At 41.0% G+C, this 26,077-nt stretch overlaps 1 protein-coding gene across 2 annotated transcripts in view; it reads right to left on the bottom strand.

Moving 5' to 3' along the window:
• The window catches only part of lats2 (large tumor suppressor kinase 2), a 64,435-nt gene that overhangs the window by 17,545 nt on the left and 20,813 nt on the right, over window positions 1-26,077 (bottom strand). For both annotated transcript variants that reach the window (XM_052026480.1, XM_052026481.1), the window contains 2 exons: window positions 8,315-8,447; window positions 1,923-3,535 (listed from right to left, as the gene is read on the bottom strand). In XM_052026480.1, the coding sequence (XP_051882440.1) occupies window positions 1,923-3,535; window positions 8,315-8,447 (1,746 nt within the window). The remainder of the gene's footprint in view (window positions 1-1,922; window positions 3,536-8,314; window positions 8,448-26,077) is intronic.

The raw sequence follows: 26,077 nt of genomic DNA, 5'->3' as shown, positions 1-26,077 counted from the left end.
GAGGTTCTTCCATATTGTTCATGCTGTGTGGTCTCGTGCATTCTCCTGCGGCTCGCTATTTAAATCTCCATGAACGAGTGTGAGTGATAGCGTTACACCTTGCAACATTTCACTGCATTAAAAATGCAAATTGGTTATGGCTGTTGTTGAGGTCTAGCTCTATTTGTTCTGATACTCATAAAAGGAAGAGATATTACAATGCATTTAAACATTCTTTTCCAGCCACAAACACCATTTCTCTTCCTGGCATAGTCTGAAACAGAACCATTTGTTTGCAACCTTGAGAACATATTTGATCATTAGATGATCTTTTGACCACATTACATATAATCACAAAGATGACCTATTTCCATTTCTGTATCAATATCTAAATCTATCCTGCCTAAACCGATCAGATGCTGAAGTTCTCATCCATGCCTTTGTGGCAATGCATTTCTTGTCCTACCCTCTGAGTTTGCGGTCACACAAAACTTGCTCCCTGTATCCTAACTTTCCCCAAGTACCCGAGACCACCGTACTTGATAACTATCACCAACTCTCAGTTAACAACAACTCAAACTTTAAAATCTCCCTGTGGACCTACCTTTTTCTATCTCCAACCTCCTGCAGTCCTGTAACTCAACAAAATATTGGTGCTCCTCCATTTTTGACCTCTTGATCATTCCAAATGTAACCATCCACCATTCTTGGATGTACTTCCAGCTTTTAAAGCCCTGAAGCTCTGGAATTCACTCCCTCAACCTCTCCACCACTACTCTCTCCTCCTTCAAGGAGAGATTTTAAGGACTCTCTCTTTGACCAAACTTTTGATCAAGTTTTATTTGATAACATCCTCATGAAACATTTCAGGATATTTTGCTACCATAAAAGGCACAATAGCAATGCAAATTGTTTTGGTTTTATACACAGGTTTAAACGGTAAAATTGATATGATAATGACACTTCTTTGGCAGCAAAATATATTGAAAATGAGAGGAGATGGAAAAGCAGCTGAAATTTTGGGCACTTCCTCGTTTCCAGAATTATTTCTGCCTCACATTCCCAAGATTTCTGGGGGTTAAGGATTAGGGGCAAAAAAACTTGGCACACAACCTCTGTTTCTGTTGAAATGGATATCTTCTCCTGCAGCTTGGTGTCAGATACCTGTGGCTGGAGGGGACAAGACTGGTCACTCCTCTGCTACTCCTGGCCCACAAGACAACCTAAAACAACAATTATCCAGCCTTTTCTCTATATCCTATTGTGAAATCAGCACCAGATCTTAACTAATGAATTTCAATGAGGCTCTCATCACAGTGGTTACAAGTCAGTTAAAACAGTTTACAATCAGTAAGGATTTTGTGAATAGATTGTTGCAAGTATCTTTAACTTCCCACTTGTGCCATTCTTGACAGCCAGGAAGGTTCAGAGTTGGAATTCAGGTATCAAAATGCTATTACATGTTATTATAATGCAACACTTAGTAATGTTAGAGTGCTCTTTCTAGGTTAAACATGCACAAAGCAATTGGAGGAACCTTATAGTTGAAGGCAGAAGATGCTCTGTTAAACCCAGTACATCATGGGAATTCATAAATGTATTTTAAGTCTTGGTCAGTTCTTTTAATCCACGGCTTGGAAAGGTTTTAAGCTTTGTACCATGTCTGTGGCTGTGTGGTGGTGCCAGAGACCACTTACTCCCATCCCCCATCAGCTAGTGGAAGTCAATCAGGACACTACCAAAGATTATTCCCTTGCAGAAACATCTTTTCCCAGTAGAATTTATAACCAGGCCACTCACTTGTATGCTTTAAAAGATTACAAGCTCACTGTTCCAAATTTTAAAAAATGGTAACTATCCCTCCAAAATGTCAAAATTTAAACTGACGTCCCACAATTTATTAGTGCAGACCAGTTGTGTTTCGACAATTAAAAAATCAATACCTTTGACATCTCTTGCTCCAACTGCAACCTTCTGTTTAATTTTTGTTGGTATGTTTTCATTATGTTTTCTACATGTTGTTCCATGAAGAATTTAAAAGCAAATGGAGAGTAACTTTTAATTCTCGATTCTCTCTTTTCCTCGTCTTTGCTGTTTTTGCGAACTGGTACAGGCGATGTTTGAATAAGTTTTTTGTCCTTTCCTATCTTCTCTAATTTGTTAGGCTTGCTACTTTTCTCACTCTTTTGATTGCTGTTACCTTCAGTTTCATTGCATGTCAAACTGTGAATACCACGAATATTTTGGTCCACACCCATGCATAAACTATTGGTATCAAACTGCTCTGCGCTGTTCTGAAGTAACAAGTGTTTTGGATATGGTGGTGGAGGGCATCGACGCTCTTTCACAGTGTAATCATCAGGTTCCAGAGGATACACTACAGCCCCACCTACTGCCAATGGCTTTTGATCCATTACATCATTGTTATCCGTGCCCTGAGTCTGTAACCATGCTGCATGTGAAGGTGCCACAGCTGTCTGAGGCTCAGGCCTTGGAACTCTAGTGCTCCTCACTTGTTGGAGAAAAGGGGTTGATGTTACAGCTGTAATAGTATTGGTAGTGTTAAGAGATGGTTCCGTTTTGCTAGTCTGAACTTGTCTCACAGATGGTGATGTCTGCAGTTTATTATTGAATGAATTGGTTCGATTTGGAATTTTGGCATCTGGCCTCAGGTGGCCAGCTGATCTTGGCAAAGTTTCTAGTCCAGTGTTCTGCATGGAATCCCTTCTTGTTGGAGATGGTACCTGCCAATGTTGCATCGGGGAAGTGTTAATATCAAAAATCTCCATGTTCAGGCTATTTCTTGAGGGTGTCATCATATTTGGGGCAAGTTCAGAAAAGTCATTTCCAAATGGTGGAGCATGACTTGGCAACATCTGTATTTGAGGGGATGTAGGACTCTGTTGTCTATGGTGGGACTGTGGTAAGTATAGAACTGTTGGAGGCTGTTGGAAGGTGTGGGCAGCAATGCCTTGAGCGACAGGGTTTTTATTCTGAAGGCTTCCATAACTTCCTTCTTGTTGGATCTTATTTTGGAAAGATGAGCTTCTTTGGACAGGATAACCTAAAGAAACAGTGTTGTCTCCTTGAGCTATTAAATGCTGCCTCATATAATGAGGATTATTTGACACTTGAGAGCCTTGTAATGCAATTGGTTGGCTGCTGTGATTTGAGAGCGTGTAGCTAATCATTTGAAGAGTTTGGCCTGTCTCACCTTTGGCTGAATACGTCTTTTGTTGGTGTTTAATATCGCAAGCTATGGGTGGGAATATATTATTAGATGGAGGATTCTGTCCACTTATTGTAGGATGTGGTCCTATGGGGGAGCACCTCTGCCCAGGATTGTTAACAGTCATAGCTTGTCCAGTAGCAACTAAAAAGTTAATATTAGATGTATTCGCGTATTGCCGTGATAGTTCACTATGTATATTTCCACTCTCGGCTCCAGAATCTGCTACTTCATAGATCGGATTTCCCATCTGATGATAGGCAGACAAAGAGTCATTTGATCCTTCAAAACTTGGTCTACGATCAAGATGTGGTCCAATACCTTTTCCTTAAAGTAAACAAACAGAACAATGTTATTATCGCAATGAGTTTCCTGCAGTAATGCAAAACGTTAAGTTTAAAAACATGGCTTAAAAAATACATACTGCTACTCTGTTTGTACTCTTTTATGATTCCTCCTGGATTAAAAATAATAGACCCACTGAAAGTACAGCAAATTCACTCAACAATAGCAATTTATGTTTATGTGACACATTTAATGTAGCAAAGCATTCCAAGGCATTTCTTGGAAATATAATTTAACAAAATTTGACAAGCTACAAAGGGACTTTGAGGCAAATGACCAAAAGCTTTGTCAAAAGGTGCAGGTTTTAATGAGTGTATTAAAGGAGGAAAGACCAGCAGACAGGCAGTGAGGTTTAAGAGGGGAATTCCAGAACTGAAGGCAGAGTCACCAATAGTGGAACAACTAAATTCATGAATGATCACGAAATTAGAATTGCAGGAGCACTGGCATCTGAGGTTACAGAGCTGGAAGAGATTACAAAGATAGGGAGGAGTGAGCCATATAGGGATTTGAAAATATCAGTAAGGATTTTAAAATCATGTCCTTGCTTAATCAGGAGCTAATATATATCAACAAACATGGGGTAATGGAACAGTAGAACCTAATCATCCGAAGTCTGCATTCTAAGTTTTCAATGAGGAGCTGAGTATTAGACAATATAACATGTTTAAGATTTAACTCCTTTGTTCTCTCAGTAGATTTAATTGATATAAGCACTCTTAAGATATGGGAGGAACGTTAACTTTGATTGTGTTCAGTGGTTGCTACTAATTCTGTGTTTATGAATATATTAACCCAAGCTGTTTAAATATCCTAAAACCAAAAAAAACAGGAAAGCAAGAAGCCTGAAAACATTGGCCAAGAAATGATGTGCAAAGAAGGGAGTGAAGCAAAATTAAATAAAATTTATGATTCAGTAAAATAAATTGCATTTTCCCAACACATCATGTTTCCCAGCATATGAGAAAGTCATGCATTATAGTGGCAAATCCTGGCTTTGTATAAATCTCGTCAAAGTTTTTAACTCTTCAGCATCAGGGTGCAGGAGTTTAAAAGGAATAATTAAAGACAAGGTGATCACAATTTTCATTTCAATTAAATTGCTTGAAGGACATTGTGAACAGCATGGAAGACTGACATGCTTGTGCCTAAATTTTTGCTTTGTTCTTAATCCCAGCTGCGGAAATTGAAAATCTGCCCATTAATTCAAAACTGATGAAGGCAAAGACATTAGAAGAAAAGTTCCTCCTCATTTCTTACAAACATAAAACATTATGATATTCTCTCCTATAGCTAAACAACACCTTATTGGGTTACAGTTCCACAGTGGCAGTTGCCTTCTAGCAAAAGAATTAGCAAACTGTTCATCTGTGGGAGGCATCTCATGCAACCAGCATCTTGTCCTGGGCCAAAAACACTTCAGGCAGGATTGCTGGACAGCTATTATGATTAACCACCAAAGAGCATTTCCCTCTTTATAAATCAAAGTCAACAAGGCCAAATCTAAATGGCTATCTCTGCCGCAAAGGCATCTTAGAACAAAGGAGATTGAAGCAGGAATAGCCCATAGGGCCTCTCAAGACTTTCCTGCTATTCAATAAAATAATGGTTCGCCCTTTGACGTACACATTCCTGCTTAATCCCCATTTTCCCCAATTCTCTTTGCATCCAAAAATCTATCAAACTCAGTTTCAATGGCAGCGCTTCCATAGCTCTCTGCAGTGAAGAATTTCATAGATTTATAATCTTCTGCAGAAAAAAAATTCTCTTCTCAGTCCTAAACAACCACCCTTATCCTAATACTGTGCTACCCCCTTCTGACCTTCCCTTCCTCATCCCAGTTCTAGATTATCCAGCAAGAGGAAACAGTCATTTGGCACCTATCCAATAAATCCCTCACAGAATCTTATGTCTCAGTGAGATCCTGCATGGTATAAGCCAATTTTCTCCTTCTTCCTTCTGAGGAGAAACCTCTTATCCCAGAAATCAATCTGGTGAATCTAGACTGTGCCGTCTCTAATCATATTTTTCTTCAGCTCATTTAGCATATACTGGGAATCAAACCTACGGCTTTCCCATCACAACTTATTACACAATAACTCAAGCAGTCTCATTTTATTATGGAAAATAACAGATGGCAGACAATCTAAGTAATGATACAATTAACAGATACATCTCCAAATGATTTTTTTATTATTTACAGCATGGTAACAGGCCCTTCCAGCCCAACAAGTCCGCGCCGCCCATTTTAAACCCCCAAATTAACCTACCTGTACGTCTTTAGAATGTGGGAGGAAACCGGAGCACCTGGAGGAAACCCACGCAGACACGGGAGAACACACAAACTCCTTACAGACAGCGACAGGAATCGAACCCCAATCGCTGGCGCTGTAATAGCGTTGTGCTAACCGCTACGCTACTGTGCCACCCAATATATTACAATATATTACAATATATGTATTGTAAACCATTGAAAATTTAGTTACATTTATCTTCACTGGATGAGTCAGTCTAAAAATGTTTTATAAGTGCAAAAAGAGCAAAACTAAGAAGAGAGGGTAGAAAAAGTAACCTGTATGTAGAGAGAGGATGTGGGCAAGGTTTTCGATGAATGCTTTGTTGCCGTCTTCACAAAAGAGGGAGATAATACCTATTTTATATCTCAGGAGGAAATGGGTGAAATACTGTATAGAATGAACAATGGGAGAGAGGAAGTATTAATATTTACATGGAAGTTGCCAGAAATGGAACATTTTGGCTGAGGAAAGATTGAGGAGACTAGGGTTGTTCAGAATCAGAATCAGGTTTATTATTACTGACATATGTCATGAAATTTGCTGTTTTGCGGCAGCAGTACGGTGCAAAACATATAGACATAAAAGTTACTATAAGTTGCAAAATAAATAAATAATGCGAAAGAGGAATAATGAGGTAGTGTTCATGGGTCATAGACCATTCAGAAATCTGATGGCGAAGGGGAAGGAGCTGTTCCTGAAATGTTGAGTGTGGGTCTTCAGGCTCCTGTATCTCCTCCCCAATGGTAGTAACGTGAAGAGGCCATGTCTCAGGTGGTGAGGGTCCTTAATGACGGATGCCGCCATCTTGAGGCACCGCCTCTTGAAGATGTCCTTGATAGCGGGGAGGGTTGCGCCCATGATGGAGCTGGCTGAACTACAACCCTCTGCAGCCTCTTTCGATCCTACACATTGTAGCCTCCATACCAGGCGGTGATGCAGCCAGTCAGAATACTGTCCGCTGTACATCTGTAGAAATCTGCAAGAGTCTTTGGTGACATACCAAATCTCCTCAAACTCTTAATGAAGAAGGCGTGCCTTCTTCATGATTGCATCAATGTGTTGGGTCTAAGATAGATCTTCTGAGATGTTGATGCCCAGGAACTTGAAGCTGCTCACCCTTTCCATCGCTGACCCCTCAAAGAAGACTGGTGTGTGTTCTCCCAATTTCCCCTTCCTGAAGTCCACAATCAATTCCTTGGTCTCGCTGACATCGAGTGCGAGGTTGTTGTTGCGACACCACTCAACCAGCTGATCTACCTCACTCCTGTATGCCTCCTCATCGCCATCTGAGATTCTGCCAACAACAGTGATGTCATTGGCGAATTTATAAATGGCCTAGCCACACAGTCATGAGTGTAGAGCAGTGGGCTAAGCACGCATCCTTGAGGTATACCTGTGTTGATTGTCAACGAGGAGGAGATGTTATTACCAATCTGCACTGACTGTGGTGTCCCGATAAAGAAGTCGAGAATCCAGTTGCAGAGCGAAGTACAGAGGCCCAGGTTTTGAAGATTGTTGGTTAATACTGAAGGGATGATGGTGTTGAACACTGAGCTGTAATTGATAAACAGCAGCCTGATGTATGTTTTGCTGTTGTCTAGGTGCTCCAAAGCCAAGTGGAGAGCCAGTGAGATTGCATCCACCATAGACCTGTTGTGGCAGTAGGCAAATTGCAACGGGTCCAGGCCCTTGCTCGGGCAGGAGTTAGTTCTACCCATGACCAACCTCTCAAAGCACTTCATCACAGTAGATGTGAGTGCTACTGGGCGATAGTCATTGAGGCAGCTTACCCTGCTATTCTTGGGCTATAGATGGAGTATTAGAAGGGTAATGAAGAGCAGTATTTCCCACTGAGAGGCGGTGGCAATTTAGAACTTACTGTCTAAAAGGACAGTAGAAGCAGAAAGAGCTATCAGATTTAAACCATACATGAATGTGTATTTGAAAAGCAATGACCTGCAGGAAACTAATAAAGTGAGATTTAAACTGGGTAGCTGTCTTCCAGCCACATGGACGCAATAGGCAAAATGGCCTCCTAAGTGATAAACCTTTAACAATTCCATGAAAAATGTCAAAATACAATCAAAAGAAATCACAGATGATTTTCTGATTGCACTTCAATACCTGCTGGAGTAGCATGGAATTAGAAACATTCCTTGCCTTTAGATTTTTAAATATCTTTATTAATCACATATACATCAAAACACACAGTGAAATGCTTTACCGGCCAATCATAGCTGAGCTGGCTCGTGAAGTTAATATTTCTGGTAGAAAATACCAAAAATGGTGGAAGTTAACAGACAGAAGAATTTATCAAATGGCCCTCTTCTGATTCTACCCAAAACTGGCAAATAGGGAAATAATCTTACCTAACCTAACCAAGACTTATCACTATGAAAATATGAACATGACTTTGACAAATCATTGTTAAACTCACTGGTTTGAATTGATGCTGTGGGTTTACCTGGTGAAGTTTGCTTGATAACTCGTACAATCTGTTCAGTCCTAGGGTCCAGATAACCCATCTTGCTTATGTAGTCCAGAGCTGCTTCTATGCTTCTGCTACCAGTCTGCTTGAGAGCTCTGATTGCCATTTCCTAAAAACAAAATCCATTGAAAAATGTATAAATAAAATAGAAATTTTAGATCAAGGTGATAAACAGTAGCTGTGTGTAGGAGGTATTTACATAGCAAAGTGGCTGGGTATGTAACACTTATCGTTGCTACAATCTTTTAGTTTGTGGTTTGGTAAACTCTCCTGCAAGACAGAACTAGATAGTGCTCTTTTTCCTACCAAAAATGTGGCTTTTTATAACCTATGGTAGTAAGTGTTATGCTCACAATGTTATTCTGCAGTGTAGCAAATCCTGAAGAAATATATCACAACAAGGTGTTAAAACCAGAAGGGAGGGGAAACAGTTAAATACTCATTGAGAAAAAGCATCACCAATGCAACTTGCACTGCTATTAAGAATTATTCTCAAAAACCACAAATCAATCAGCATATTTGTGATTCAGCTGTATACAATGAAATTATTTTTTGATGCAAAAGCCTATCTTCCATAAATAATTTATTTTTTCTCCAATTTTCCTCATCATTTTTCTTCACCACTTCCAAAGATCATCAAATTTAAGAAGTTACAGCACAAGAGGTGGCTCTTGGCCTATTGTGTTTACATGTGACTAGCTCTTTAAATGCTGCCAACATATTTAGTTCCATTTTGCACACATTTATTTTCAAGGATCAGAAGTCAGTGTTAGAAACTGGATAAATGATATAGACAAATCCAATGCATTCCCCGTGTGCTCCCATCTCTGTGGGCAGAAGATCCATAAATTATCTTTTATAAAAGGTAGGTTAAAGGCTTGAGTAATCTTTCTGGGAAGCATGTTCTGACACCACCTGGCAAAATTTCTGGCCTCCTCAGGTAAGCAGGTACCCAGGATGCAACCATCTACCAAAGTATGATAACCTGCAGACAATGGCAGATCCCACAACTTATGGATAACTCACAAGTCTGTGGGTCCATAGTCTTTATGCACACCCACCATATATAGCCATCACTACTTGTGAAAATTGTACATCTTTCTCCTCTTAACTGTGCTTTTGATGCTTCCAATAAGAGTATTTATGCCTTGCAAATGATGGTGCATATGTCTGGGCAACTGTGACTAAGTGAGAGAATAGGAAGAGAAGAAAGAATAAGGTGAAGGTTACAAAAAACACCTGATGACTATTAAATGTAACAGAATGCTGAATCAGAATCAGATTTATTATCACTGACACGTCATGAAATTTGTTGTTTTGTGGCAGCAGTACAGTGCCTGACATAAAGACATAAAAATGACTATAAGTTACAAAAACAAGTAATGTAAAAGAGGAATAATGAGGTAGTGTTCATGGGTTCATGGACCATTCAGAAATCTGATGGCGGAGGGGAAGACGCTGTTCCTGAAACGTTGAGTGTGGGTCTTCAGGCTCCTGTATCTCCTCCCTGATGGTAGTAACATGAAGAGGGCGTGTCCCAGGTGGTGAGGGTCTTTAATGATGGATGCCGCCATCTTGAGGTGCCGCATCTTGAAGATGTCAATTGTGGGGAGGGTTATGCCCATGATGGAGCTGGCTGAGTCTACAACCCTCTGCAGCCTCTTTCGATCCTACACATTGGAGCCTCCATAACAGGCGATGCTGCAACCAGTCAGAATGCTCTCCACTGTACATCTATAGAAATTTGCAAGAGTCCTTGGTGACGTGCCAAATCTCCTCAAACTCCTAATGATGCAGAGCCGCTGGCGTGCCTCCTTTGTGGTTGCATCATTGTGTTGGGCCCAAGATAGATCCTCTGAGATGTTTGGCGCCCAGGAACTTGAAGCTGCTCACCCTTTCCACCACTGACCCCTCAAAGAAGACTGGTGTGTGTTCTCCCGACTTCCCCTTCCTGAAGTCCACAATCAATTCTTTGGTCTTGTTGACGTTGAGTGTGAGGTTGTTGTTGCGACACCACTCAACCAACCGATCTATCTCACTCCTGTACGCCTCCTCATCGCCATCTGAGATTTTGCCAACAACAGTGGTGTCATCGGCAAATTTATAGATGGCATTTGAGCTGTGCCTAGCCACACAGTCATGAATGTAGAGAGAGTAGAGCAGTGGGCTAAGCACGCATCCTTGGGGTCGACTGTGTTGGTTGTCAGTGAGGAGGAGACGTTACTACTGATACGCACTGACTGTGGTCTCCCGATAAGGAAGTCGAGGATCCCGTTGCAGAGGGAGGTACAGAAGCCCAGGTGTAGAAGCTTGTTGATTAGTACTGAGGGGATGATGGTGTTGAATGCCGAATAAGCTACTGCAAATTCCAAGTAGAAATGACACGATATTCTTGAATTGTTAATTTCTTCAGAACAATGTTTTGTAAAGTATACTACATGATTTACATTTATCTTATATTTGATAGCTAACAAACGATTCAGAAACAGTTGTTACCGGTCAATTTTATGTGTACTTAAATAGGGGTTCTGTTATGATTATAGTTTGATTTCCGGGAAGCTACAAGCCAAAGTTGCAAAGTTACTGGGTACTGTGGTATGATATATGGTAATTTCTGTACTTTGCACTCAGTGCTCTAAATATAGAATCAAAATATGACATTTATTAACCCTAATAAACAATTATTGGAAGTACTGTACAGTTCTTGAATCCATTAATTCAAAGGAGTGGAATCTGACTCCATCCTGCTCAGCCATATTGTGCGGTGCCTGGAGTGCAAAAGGCTACCCCATATTAAAAGAAACCACACATGGCAACTTCCACTCCACAATACAAGGTTCAGGATCTGTTGATGGGACAACTCCAACAGTGATAGATCTGAACACCGCTCTGCTATCACAGCCTGGGAACTCAGGCAGTTCCACATTAATATTACTCCCACAGTTTTGGAGATGGTTACACCTTCTGAAAGGGGTAAACTGGAAGAGCAATGTCACCTTCATGGCATGAACACCACCATCAAGAACATTAGTCTGGCATTTCAACAAAACTTCCAGCAGAATTAGCAAATGCCTTATGACCCTTCAGTTAATTCTAGAATGGAACAAACATGCTAAGGGCAACAAATCATACTCTGACCTTCAAAGAATCCTGGTCACATTCCAAAGGAAGACAATCTGATCCTCCTGGGTGAGATCAATGCCAGGACGGGAAAAGATGCAAACCTCTGACAAGGAATGACCAGCAAAGGAGGACTAGAGAAGGCCCACTCCAACAGAGTCCTGACAAAATGCATGGAGCACAGTTTTCTCATAATCAACATCCTGATTCATCAGAGGGACAAGCATAAATCATCAGAGCAACAACCGCACCCCCCCCCACCCCACCGGCCCTGGCTCTGGCACCTGATAGTTCATACGAGTGAAAGCAAAGATGCCCACAGTATCCACGCCATGAAGGTAAAGATGAGTGGTGACAGCCCAAGTTTGCCCAGTCTCTGGTTATCTCCATCAACAGCCCTAAAATACAAGCATAATCAGAAACACTGCCACAAAAAATATCAATGTCAGAACTCACAAGGAGCCCACAAAAGGTCGCTCTTCTCAGGCAGTGGCCTCGCAGACAACCTGTTGAATCCCAACCAACTAGAGCCACAGAGTGTCCGCAGCCCTGAAGTCCACCATAATTAGCACCTATGTAGAGACTCTTGGCTTCTCTACCAAGCATCACTAAGACTGATATGATCAGAATGACCCAAAAATCAAGGAACTAACTAAGTGCAGATGCAAGGTGTTGCTGGAATGGAATACCTATCACTCCTCAAGGAAAACAAATAGCTCTTGTGGCACCTAAGACATAGGTCCAGCTGAAAACCCATGAACTAAAGAAAAGGTGGTGGGCCCAGCAACTCACTGACATACATGACACACATGGGTTCTCAGTGCTGTCAAGTCCATCTACAAACACAATAATTTGAAAAGTTCGCAAGCCAACTAAAACGTATCTGTTGCCTTCGTGCACCATATCTTAACTGAAACTCTAAATCACTCACAGACACTCATAGCTTCATTCACAGAATCCCAGTCTCATTATCCACAACTGGAGAGAAGGATGTACCAGGGGGCCACAGGAATGCCATAAGCAAGATCATCTTCATGAAAGGAGACAAGTCTGACTGTGGTAACTTCTAGGCGTCTCCTTGCAATCAGCTACAGAAATAGTCATTGAGGGTTTTCTTCAACAGTTCCTCTCAGTAGTTGAAGAGTTGTTCCCCAAATTGTTTTGTGGATTCCATCATCTAGAGGCACAGTAGACATTATCTTCATCACCTGCAACAAATAATCTGCTGGAGGAATTCAGTGGGTGGAGCAGCCTCCGTTGGTGGGGACGTGGGGGAGGAATAGTTGACGTTGGGTCGAAATGTCAACAATTCCTTTCCCCTCACAGATGCTGCTCGACCCGCTGAGTTCCTCCAGCAAATTACTTGTTGCTCCTGATTCCAGCAGCTGCAGGCTCTCGTGACTCCATCTTCAACACTTGACAACTTCAAGTTAAATGCAAGGAGCAATGTGGCCTTTTTTGATGTCACAAAAGCCTCTGACTCCATCAACTTATAGGGACTGAAGAGCATTCTCCTCAAATTCAGCTGCCCACAGAAATTCACCTTCACATTACACGTGATTCATGATGGCACCCAAGACTTGATCATAAATAATGAATTTATAACAGAAACAACCTCAGTAAAGTACAAGATCAAGCAAGGCTGTATCACTGCCCCAACATTTCTTTCAAAATTTCTCACCACAATACTGCACCCAACAAACCTCCCATGGGAGTGGAGCTGGTCTTTAGAACTAATAGGAAATAGAAATACTCAACCCACAGTGACTACACTCCAGAATCAAGGTCATCACAACCTCAGCAGTCAAGCTGCAGCATGCAGATGACAGTTGCATGCATTTAAATGCAAAGCTCCAAGCCACTGTTGACTCGTTTGCTGAAGCATGTATTGGTATTGGTTTATTGGTATTGGTTTAATATTGTCACTTATACCGAGGCACAGTGAAAAACTTGTCTTGCATACCGATCATACAGGTCAAATATCGACTGTACAGGTCAATTTCATTACACAGTGCAGTTACACTGAGTTAGTACAGAGTGCATTGATGCAGTACAGGTAAAAACAATAACAGTACAGAGTGAAGTGTCACAGCTACAGAGAAAGTGCAGTGCAATAAGGTGCAAGGTCACAACAAGGTAGATCGTGAGGTCATGGTCCATCTCATTGTGTAAGAGAACCGTTCAATAGTCTTATCACAGTGGGGTAGAAGCTGTCCTTAAGTCTGGCAGTACGTGCCCCTCAGGCTCCTGTATGTTCTACCCAATGGAAGAGGAGAGAAGAGAGAATGACCTGGGTGGGTGGGGTCTTTGATTATGCTGGCTGCTTCACCAAGACAACGAGAGGTAAATACAGAGTCCAAGGAGGGGAGGCTGGTGTCCGTGGATGCACTGGGGCCTTGCACTCAATATCCACAAGACAGTTGTTTGACAAACCTGCCCCTGCTGTACACCACCTCCATCTGTCAACACACATAGTCAGTACAAGATCCTGGAAAACTTGGATTACTTCATATTTTGGGAGCCACTTCTCAGGGGGTAAAAAACAGACATTGATAATAAAATTCACTAGCGCCTTTAATTCACAAGCACAGTGCTGGCCAATAAAGAAAGAGGGTGTCTAAAGATGAAGACCTCAGACCTGGTGCAAAATGCATGGTCTACTTGGCAGCAGTGATCTCTGCCCTCCTGTATGTTTCCCAGACACCTCATGGGCCCTGGAGAGATATTACCACAATGCTCTGCAAAATCCTTCAAATCCACAGGAAGGAGAAGCCAACCATTGTCAGTGTCCTCTACCAGGCCAATATCTCCAGTATTGAAAACACAAATATATTCAGTTAGTTGGGTCCATTAGACAGGACATAGCATTCGCCAACAACAGACTCTCGAAATAGGCACCAAACTGGGCAGAGGTACCAGGCAGATAGAGGAAAAGATTCAAGGATGTGCTCAAGCCTCCTTGAAAAAGTGCCAGATCTCCACTGACTCCTGGGAACCAGCTGCCCATCCACCAAAGTGGAAGATGACCATTCAGGATAGGATTAAGAATCTCAGACATGCACAAAAGCCCTGCAGAAAACAGTAGAAGGAATGCACCACCTCACAAAAAAAACTGATTTCTGTACTTGGCAGATGAATGATATGGACCTGATGGTAAAGTTCATCAATACCAGCATGGACTTGAAAGTATGCGGATGAAAATGTGATAATAAATAATCTACTTTCATGGAAGACACTCTGTCACCAATGCAGTTAGTTCTAAAATTGCTCTCCTTTCATAGGAAACCTTTTGTCTTCCTGTGGCAATGCAACATTGGACCCCCATTCTAATGGAAATTTAGGACCAACAAATTATTTTTTCTGTTTCAATCAGTGAATTTCCTTGTTTTTCTGTTTCTTTCTCCGAGTTTATTATTTAGATTTGTTTTTACATCTCCCAAATTTTAATTGATAGTCAAGTGTGATAGAGTTAGAAATTTATCCCCTCCAAAATTAGGCACAAAAGGGCATTATCAGTGGTCAGGCAAGTCGACTATATCAGGAGGTGGGGTTATGAAATTTCGGATCTTCCAGGTGACCCCTCCAGGAGGCAGACAGTTGGGTTTGCTTGCGATGACAGAACTCGCCACAAGATCTGCAGGCCAGGATGGCAGGATCACAGCAATTGAAACAAAATCTGACAAGTTCTGTAAATTCTATAAATTTCTTCTGTGAATCAGTGCTTACTTTGCATTCCTGGTGGTCCTGGGAAAATGAAAGCCCCCTATGGTATTAGTATAATGTCTTCCATTTCCAATATCAGACGCCCTTGACCTCACTGAGAGAAAAATGAAGTTCTAATTTAATGACAATTTTTTGCTATTTCTGAAACTAACCAAATTAATTTCAGGTAAGAATTTTAGTCCCCACAAAAAGGAAACTTCCTGATATCAATCTTAGCTCAGAGTTTATCAAGGCACCAGAGATCGGGGCAAATGTCTAACTGTCTCTCTACTTAATTTACCACATTGCAGGCACTACTTCAGTTGTTTACAAAAAGCTTCTTCAAGTGTTCGTAAATTTCCAAACAGATCACATAAGTCAACTCTGGATCATGATCTCTGATAATTTACATCTTTTGAGCCAGTGTGATTATTAATCATCTAATGTAGAAAGGCTGCAGGAAGTATGCAAATGGAGTCTAGTACTATTTAGGGCTGAATGCCATCTTTTATTACAATATTACTGCAGAGAACTTAGATGAGGATTCCGCACCAAATTTCTGAAAATGACCAAATTCATAAGAATTTCAGTTACTACAAAAGAAAACTTCCTGATATCCATATTCCTGATATGCCATATTTACCACGGCATCAGAAATGATGGGCAAGTATCTAATCGTCTCACCACTCATTACCTACAAATCTTTAAATTGTAGGCACTATTTTAGTTCTCTTTTAACTGGTTTCAATGAGGAAGTAGTTTGACATTACCAAAAAAAATGTAAGAGTAGCTCTAATTTTTCCCATGGTTTTATTAAGCATAGCACAAACCAAAGAAAGGACATGCTGCAACACCAAGGTACGTTTTAAATCACTGTAAATAAACATTATTGTTTTACCAAAGTTACACAGCACATTTTCCTTGAAAGGTGGAAGTAGCTGATGTGGAAGATTAATCATATGGTGATATATCCTGTCCAAGTTTCTCCTTTGCTGCTGGAGTGTTTCTCAGTGGCTGTTAATGTAGACACTTCTTTCCTTCTGAGAGACACCCATGCCCACTCCCCAACCAGTATTCCTTCTCCTTCAAGGAATATAATCAGTGTGTGGTCTCTTTTTGTTACTGCAAATTGCCTTCTGAAATAGATTACTAATGAAAATTAATAATCAAGTTTTGACTGTCAATTTTCCAAAACAGTCTCCCCTGTTATTGATGGATGAGCAGGACCATGGATGCAGATTAATAAGATCAATGCTGTAGGATTTCCCCATTGTCTTAAAGGTAACTTGCCACTAGTCAAAAATGGTGTGCATTTTATGAATCCTATCTATTTCTGTTAATAAGCCATTCACCAAATATTATTCTGGGAAACTAATTTTTAGGTTTAACTTTTTTGCATAGGCTAGGCTCCAACCAAGTGGGGATAATGCTTATGTAGCAGGTGCCCTGGATTAGGAAAGGAAATTGTGTGCTGTTGCAGAACTGAGCCAATGACTAGCTTCTGAATACTCTGGCTGCTTTCCAAAAACACCACTGCTTCTCCTTGCTGATCTGAGTTATTTCCCTCAATTCATTTATCAGCCTTTAATGTCCACTTACCTTGGGTAATGTGGCACACAGAAATCCTGGAGGTGACACAGGAGACATTATGATATTATTCCTACAATGAACATGTGTCAGGAAATGCTCCAGAAACACACATCAGGTATTAGGGGACCCTCCCACAGCAGGTTCCAAAGAAGAAAAGCTAGTCCCACATTATCACAACAAATTATTCCCCATGATTTTTACCCATGCAGATTCTCTAGTTTCACCTGTGCTACTAGGGATAATACTGAGTTGCAGAAAAACATACCAGGTTACCAAGCAGAGCGGGGGCTTGTCTAACAACTTATAGTTACCACCCATGTTATTCTCCACCATAATTCAGGATGTAGGTTGTTACAAATATATTTCTGCAAAAATTCTCTTTAGGCAGACTTTACCAAAATTTGGCCAAGTACGACACACTTTCCACTTTACCATGAATAAAACTACCAAGCTCATTTTTATAGCCATCTGCAAATCACCTTGGGGCTGTAGTTCAGACTCTGTAAGCTACACAAACAGTTAAGCAGGCATTCCAGTCTTCTGATAAACTTGCATCATCTGAAAGGCAAGAACAGCCACACATAGGAAGAGTTATCCTGGGGTCAGCTCTCAAAGCATTTGGAAAGTATTTAGGAGAACTATTCCCATAATTTGCACATGACTAACCAATGTGACATTTTCCAGAGCCAACCATTTCAGTGAACAGCAGTTGTAAGTCTTGTGGGCTTCTCCACCTCCCATCCAAGGAAAAAAATACTCAAGTCTCCTGACTAAAAACATTCCATTAGTTAATAGTTTAACAGAAAAAGCCTTCTCTGGTGCCAGAAAATTTATCATGAGCACAGTGTATAAAAAACTTAGCCAACATCCAAGGCAGTTGACCATCTTATAGTATGCTGCATAGATCCTTCATCTCACTATTGAGTGGATTCATTGTCTCTGGTTATTATCTTGTATCCAATGACTTCAGACTTTACTAATGCTCTTTGATGTTCAGAGCAATTCACTTTCACCTCACCCCTGCTTTTCAGCTGTTTTACCCTTGTTTGGACAGAGGCTATAGGGAGGTTTGGAGCCAAGTGATCCTAGCAGACCCAGAGTATCAGTGAGCAGCTTATAGCTGAGTAAATGCCACTTTATAATACTGTAAGGATTTAACAGGACTGAATTTGAAGTTAAAACAATAAAATTCTGGTAATACTCGACTGGTCAGACAGCAGTGGGGAAAAAAACAGAATGTTTCAGGTTGATATAACATTTCATTAGACATTTCAGTTCCTACTGTTCCTTTCATGTAACATGGCAAGTTTCAGCAAATAAAACCTTTGGCTCAGATCACATGGGCTTTGTATAGTCAGCAAGTGCAAACCACTTATATATTTTTAGAATTTAGAACATTTACTACAGAAGCACAGTCTCAATTGCTTAAATTAAAACAAAATGCTGGAAATTCCCAAAATTATGCAGCAATGGCCTGCAAATTCCTTGGAAAGGTGTAATATCCTGTGAAGCACTTCCTCCACAAACACAATGTCATCCCTTTTCAATCTATTCTTTTGCTTCCCCTGCATCAAAATGGATAAAGTTCCCATGGAATGCCTACTAGGACACCATTACTGTAACTCAAGTAAGGATTTTCTGATAATTTCAAACTCTCAGGCTGCCTGAAAGGATTTATATATGAAGATGACAATTTTAAAATTTTAAAGGTATTGATAGGGTGGCTGTGGAGATGAACTTTCTTCCTGCGGATGAATCTAAAGCTGGGGTCAGTGGTAGGTTAATTGGCTATTGTGAATTATTGTGTACACGAGCGGTAGAAAAATCAGAGGGGAGTTGATGGGCATGTGAGAGAGAATAGGCTATAGGGAAATAAGTGAAAGAATGGAACAGATCCATTTGAAATGAGATCCAGCAAAGACTCAAATGGGCTGAACAGCCTCCTTCAATGTCATAAGGAAATATGAAACCACCAATGTGGAAAATTTCCCCGTTAAGTGCTGCATGACCAATCATATTGGGACAATTACCATCCCATCTGTTCACTCTCGAAGATGATGGAAGGCATCTTGGAGCATGCCATTAAGTGGCAATTTCTCACCAATAACTTGTTCACTGATACTCATTTTGAGTCTTGTCAAGACCATTTGGCTGCATGCTGCGTTACAGCCTCACTCTAAGCACGTACTGAAGGGACACAGATTCCAGGGATAAGGCAAAAGTGATTGTTATTGACATAAAGCAGTGCAGCAGTTGACACTGTGACATTAAGGACCCCTGACAGAAATTAAGTAAAATAAAAATCAAGAGGCAAGCCCTCTGTTGGAGAACAAAAGATGAAGATGGAGATTGTTGGAGAACAATTTTCTCAACCCCTGGATGTCATTGTAGGAGTTCCTCAGAATTCTGTCCCAAACCAACATCTTTGGCTGCTTCATCGTTAATCTTAAATCACGAATAAAGTCAAATGTGGGAACGTTTGCTGAAAGTTCAGCAACAGAGTTCAGTTCCATTTAGAACTTCTTGTAGAATGAAGCAGTCTCTGGCTGCATGCACTAAGACTTAGGCAACATTCAGACATGGGGTGATAAACTCATGATCAAACATTCACTTCCTCTAAAGCCAGGGCATCATGGCTGCAAAATACATTGAAGCAATTTGCCTAGGCTTCTTTGCTAGTAATTCATCAAATTTGTGATCCTACTACCTAAAGGACTGGGCATTGAAAGGACTCAGGTAACCATATCCTCTCATAGTGTGTCTCTCAGATCCTTTGTCCCCTCAGATCATTTGGTGTTCTCACATGGCCTGAAGCCAGCATTGCTCTTCTTGACTCCTGTCCACCAGTCCTTGCCACTTGGTTTCCAACACAGGTGGAAACCTTCACAGAATGCATCTGCTCTACCAGTTGTTGCCAGTGAGGCAGTTGGTCTGGTTGGAAATTTTAAAATAAATTTCAATGGCCTGTCACTACCTGTGCCATCCCAACAGAAACCTTTAGAGACACTTCTGCCTTGGCCAATCTAGAGTGGTTGGACGTAATTATTAAGCATACTTAATGATTGCATCATGCCCCATTCTTGCCCTTCTGTTACATTTCATCATGATCAAATTCAGTGGTCTGACATATGGATGTTTCCAGTTTTGAAGTTAAACTGGAAAAAAATTAATTCCACAATTCTCTCCTCAGCTATGGTCTAATTATCTCTTAACATCCTACAGCAAAACCATGGTAATTATATTTTGAAAATGCAGCAACATACCACTTCAAGAGCATATACTAAATACATTAAAACTCTTCACAACTTACACATTTACCTTTCAATACATTGAGTTCAACTTAAAATTAACTTCAAAGTTAATCCTAATAGTTGACACAGAACAGGTTTTTCATGAGTTAACATAATGTACAGCATGTACATGAAATGTCACTGTGCAATTTTTAATATAACTAACTAAATGTTCAATTGTATAAGAGAAAAAGTGAAAGTATGCTTTACTTCAACTTTTAAAAGCATCATCCAGGCTTACATCACACCAGAGAAAAAGTTCTTAATGCTCCTGGCTGCCTCACAGGACCCAAAAATTCCAACTGTCATACTTACATTCTAGCTTTGGATTTATTTACACATTTTCCTGTTCTGCAATAGCAGCATAAATTCCAGAAGAATTACAGTTATGTAAATCACAGATACATGTTGCAGTCAGAAACAATTTGACAATCTCAGAAAAACAATATTCAAGACCATAGAAAATTAGTTGTATAGATATTTATTATATTCCACCATCTTTTGAGGCAGTATATTCCAGACAGTAACGAAGGTTTGAGCTTCTTAATAAATATTTCTAGCCATTCATCCTCATGACTTACAAAGTTCAGTAATTTTACTCTACAGTGTGATAAAAAGTTATAAAGCAAGTTGCCAGTGGTTGCCATCTAGTTGAATTTTTTTTTACATATACTGTATATATACTCATTGTTACAAACCTAACCAAATGTCATAACCAATTTATTCTGATAAGATCACATTCACTGAATATTGACTATTCAACCCTTTGTAGATGTATAGTGATTTTATAATTTTTTTTAAATGACAACAGGGAATTTTCCCAGTGGGGCTCCTTGCCTGCTACCATAATTGCCAGAAGGCTATTGGAAAAATTTAATTATATAAAAGGTTTCCAAACCCCACCTGCTTAGGTTACAACCTCAGAGAGAAAAACAAAACTTCAAAGAAATTCCTGACAATTAAATAATGCTTTTGTCTTTAGGAAATAGTTTTAATTTCAACATGTGTTATTTGCTTACATGCCTCTAGTAGATCATGTCTTTCAAAAATGGTCTTGATCAATTTCCAAAATATACTGTACAGGCAAAATGTATAGCACTGCAAAAATGCACTAGATTCATGATACATAGTTAACCTGTGCCCATTTGACCTGTGCAGGATGCACATAAAATTCACACACCTAACTCATTATCACAATTGCTGTAATCAGCTAATGCTAACCCCACTATTTACTGCATTTGCACTAATCCATGGGGTTCAATTTCATGGGTGCCTACCACCAGCTGTAGCAAGCTAGCAGTGATTGAAGACATAGAAACATAGAAAAACTACAGCACAATTCAGGCCCTTCAGCCCACAAAGCTGTGCCGAACATGTCCCTACCCTAGAAATTACTAGGCTTATCCATAGCCCTCTACTTTTCTCAGCTCCATGTACCTATCCAACAGTCTCTTAAAAGACCCTATCGTATCCCCCTCCACCACTGCTGCTGGCAGCCCATTCCATGCACTCACCACTCTCTGAGTAAAAAACTTACCCCTGACATCTCCTCTATACCTACTCCCCAGCACCTTAAACCTATGTCCTCTTGTGGCCACCATTTCAGCCCTGGGGAAAAGCCTCTGAGTACCTACCCGATCAATACCTCTCATCATCTTATACGCCTCGATCAGGTCCCCCTTCATCCTCTGTCGCTCCAAGGAGAAAAGGCCGAGTTCCCTCAACCTGCTTTTATAAGGCATGCTCTGCATTCCAGGCAGCATCCTTGTAAATCTCCTCTGCACCCTTTCTATGGCTTCCACATCCTTCTTGTAGTGAGGCGACCAGAACTGACCACAGTACTCCAAGTGGGGTCTGACCAGGGTCCTATATAGCTGCAACAATACCTCCCAGCTCCTAAATTCAATTCCCCGATTGATGAAGGACAATACACCATATGCCTTCTTAACCACAGAGTCAACCTGCACAGCCACTTTGAGCGTCCTATGGACTCGGACCCCAAGATCCCTCTGATCCTCCACACTGCCAAGAGTCCTACCATTAATACTATATTCTGCCATCAAATTTGACCTACCAAAATGAACCACTTCACACTTATCTGGGTTGAACTGCATCTGCCACTTCTCAGCCCAACTTTGCATCCTATGTCCTGCTGTAACCTCTGACAGCCCTCCAAACAATCCACAACACCCCCAACCTTTGTGCCATCCGCAAACTTACTAACCCACCCCTCCACTTCCTCATCCAGGTCATTTATAAAAATCACAAAGAGCAAGGTCACTGACCTCCACGCAGAATACGACCCTTCAACAACCACTCTTTGCCTTCTGTGGGCCAGCCAGTTCTGGATCCACACTGCAATGTCCCCTTGGATCCCATGCCTCCTTACATGTCCGCATCTCCTAAAAGGAAAATGCTCCCTACTTCCAATAATTGGTAGAAGGCATTCCAAAAGATTCAGAAAGTTTGTTGGAAGCCATTGGAAAAGTGAGGAACCTGGCTCACGTGGATGACCTGGTGGATGAGATAGAGGGTAAAGGAGGAATTCTACATGCATGTGCACAGGAAACCATTCAAATAAGTAATGAAGTGAACATGAGATTAGGTCATGCTTGAGATCAACACCAGAATCCCCATTCATGCTCAAGGTCAGGAAGTTATTTCCAATTCACAGCTCTCAGGAACTGTAACATTAACCCTGTACTATATGCCATGCTATACATCCCATCACACAGCAGTATCACGGCTTGGTACGGCAACTGCTCTGCCCAGGATTGCAAGAAACTGCAGAGAGTTGTGGACACAGCCCAGCGCATCACGGACACCAGCCTCCCCTCCTTGGACTCTGTCTTTACCTCTTGTTGTCTTGGCAAAGCAGCCAGCATAATCAAAGACCCCACCCACCCAGGACATTCTCCCTTCTCTCCTCTTCCATTGGGTAGAAGATACAGGAGCCTGAGGGCACGTACCACCAGACTTAAGGACAGCTTCTACCCCACTGTGATAAGACTTATACAATGAGATGGACTATGACCTCACCATCTACCTGACCTTGCACCCTATTGCACTGCACCTTCTCTGTAGCTGTGACACTTTACTCTGTACTGTTATTGTTTTTACCTGTACTACACCAATGCACTCTGTACTAACTCAATGTAACTGCATTGTGTAATGACTTGACCTGTAAGACAAGCTTTTCACTGTACCTCGGTACAAGTTACAATAATAAACTAATACCAATACCATATTTCTTGTCTAACATTCATACTCTTATGCACACCCTCAAATTCTCAGTACTGCTTCAAATCTCACACCTTTTCACTACTTACAAACATTCCCAGTTATTTAACCAGGGCTTGCGTATCATCCAACTTGCAAAGTCATACAGCACAGGAACAAGGCCTTCTGCTCACTATGTCCATGCCAACCATCAAGTTCCTATCTATATTAATCCCATTTACCAGCACTTGGTTCATAGCCTATTATACCTTTGGCAGTTCAAGTGCATGTCCAGATGCTTCTTAAATGTTGTGAAGGTACCTGCCTCCACCACTTTCTCAGGCACCACCTGGGTGAAAAACTTTCTTCCTCAGATCCCCTATAAACATCTTACTTCTTATCTTACTACTGCTAAGGCACCTTTCACTTTATAGTAATAGGATGAGGGCATTTGCAATCCTGTCCCCTCTGCTCTGCCAGGGCCTTTCCTGCCTCGATCAGCCAAATAGCCCAGACTACTGCTACTTGTGGTGAAACGCTAATCGAAAGTCAGGCCATCTGGGCACTGAGATCTTTCAGGGCAATTTGTTGTCTCTTCCAGAACTTGAATAACCTTCCTCCGTTTTCACTGTAGACTCTGGTGGAAAACACACTGACACTAAGGGTATGCATAAGGCTGATTAGTCAATGATCATATGACTTTAGTCTTGACTTGGATGTATAAATGTTTTAAAATGATTATTTGGTTAGGTCTTCTATTCATGAATGGTTGTCATATGATACCCCTCACCTTCTAATAGCCGTGGCATGGCGGGCTCAGCTGACTGCTGTAGTACAAAAAAAATCTTACATACTCCCCTGGTCCTTTGTATTGACTGTGAATTTTTTTTTATATACGAGGTAATTTGCAAATTAAGGAAGTGAAACCGCCCTGCATCTGATAAAGATCTGAATTATTTGGTGCGGCCATTTGGTGCAATTTATTACGCCCAATACCATGGGGAGGCCAGCTGTGTTCATGAGGCTACATGCCTTCACATTCTGCTATTCCCCACCCAAGGAGACATCTTCCCCTCTCTTTCACTAATGAGCCTGCCACCTCCCTCACTGTGCTGGAAATTGGGAGACATCATTGATGTCTGCAGCTCCTGCTCAGAAACAGCCAGGTGATAAATGTACTGTCATTAACAAAGTGATTCAAATATAACTCTGCAATTACAACTCCACCTGGAACAAGTGGGAGGTGTCACCGACCATTTCTTTGGAGAATATCAATGTTGAAAAAGGTGGATATGTGAGCTCTGCTCCTAAAATGCCCTATATGTGAGGGTTGGCTGTCCAAAGCCTTTCTCTACTTCCTCGTCTCTCTGTCAATAAGGTGTATTCTTTGGACCCTCTCCTTTTCCTAATCATAATGGAGGCCCCATCGGGGTGGCCAGTAAAATGTCCATTTTTTCCAGGAAAAGAGATTCATTATTAACGTTACTCATGAAATCGACAGTGGCCATCCACAGAGTCATACAGCACAGAAACAGGCCCTTTGGTTCACGACTATGCCACCCATTGTACCCGTCTACACTAATCCCATTTACCCGCACTAGGTCCATTGCCTTCTATGCCTTTGCAATTTAAGTAATTATCTAAATGCTGCTTAAATGTTGCGAGAGTATCTGCCTCCACCACCTCTTCAGGCAGCACATTCCAGACTCCAACCACCCTGTGTATGAAAAAATTCCCCCTGAGATCTCCTCTAAACCTCCTAACTCTCACCTTTAACCTATGTTCTCTTGTCCTAGACACTCTTCCACCAAGGGAAAAAGAGATTATTACAATCTACCTTATCTATCCTCCTCAATAATTTTTATATACTTTTATCAGGTCACCTCTCCATTTCCTCTGCTCCAGGGAAAATAAGCCCAGCCTATCCAGTCTCTCCTTATAACTGTAATGCTCCAATCCAAGCACTTCCAGGTGAATCTCTTCTGCACACTCAGCTCATTAATTCTACACCAGGTCTTTGAACAATCTCATTCCCCCAATTAATTCACTATAACCTTTTCTCTCACATATGCCCAACGTCTCCACTGATTCTTCTGTCATCCATCTATAACTGGCACGTTCTTGGAGACATGGAAAAAAATTGAGCACCTGGAGGAAACCTAAACAGTCACTGGGAGAATGCACACTGGGATTAGGATGCACACTCCAGTGTTAGCACCCAAGGTTTGGATTGAACCCGAGTCACTGGAGCTTTGAGGCAGCAATAACCACTGTGCCAGTAGAGATCAGCTGAGTCCAGCAATGGAACCCTGACATCATAGGTTTTTGGAAAAGATAGAATACTTATCCTCAAACACTTGAGACTTCAAGCACTTCTAAAGATACCAATCAATACTATTCTTTAATAATCACACCCAGTCAATCACCAACAAACTTGTAAGGCAATGAGGATTTCTTTAAATTGTATAGGTAGATGGGTGGGTGTTCAATGCCAGGTAGCCCATGCACAAGAACTTCAGTCACCACTTTGGGCATGCACAGGCTATTCAATATGCTAAACAGCCAAGCTATGCTAAAACTGTTTACCCACAATTCACAATCCAAATCATCATTCACAGCAAAGTGTAAACAATGCCACAGTTCAGTTTTACAGCCATTTTACTGAAAACTTTAATCAAGAATTAGTCAAGTTAAAGATTGGTTTTGGAAGAAATGTTCTATAGATACCAATTCATTAATCAATATCCCTACAAGAGTGTTATTTGGAATTAGCAAACTAGACCATGGAAGGGGAGGGGACATGAAAAAAAAAGTCAAA

This window comes from Pristis pectinata, chromosome 11, assembly GCF_009764475.1.
Source record: "Pristis pectinata isolate sPriPec2 chromosome 11, sPriPec2.1.pri, whole genome shotgun sequence".
Classification (NCBI taxonomy): domain Eukaryota; kingdom Metazoa; phylum Chordata; class Chondrichthyes; order Rhinopristiformes; family Pristidae; genus Pristis; species Pristis pectinata.
The sequence above is the reverse complement of the archived record's forward strand: the minus strand, read 5'-3'. Positions and strand labels throughout refer to the sequence as shown.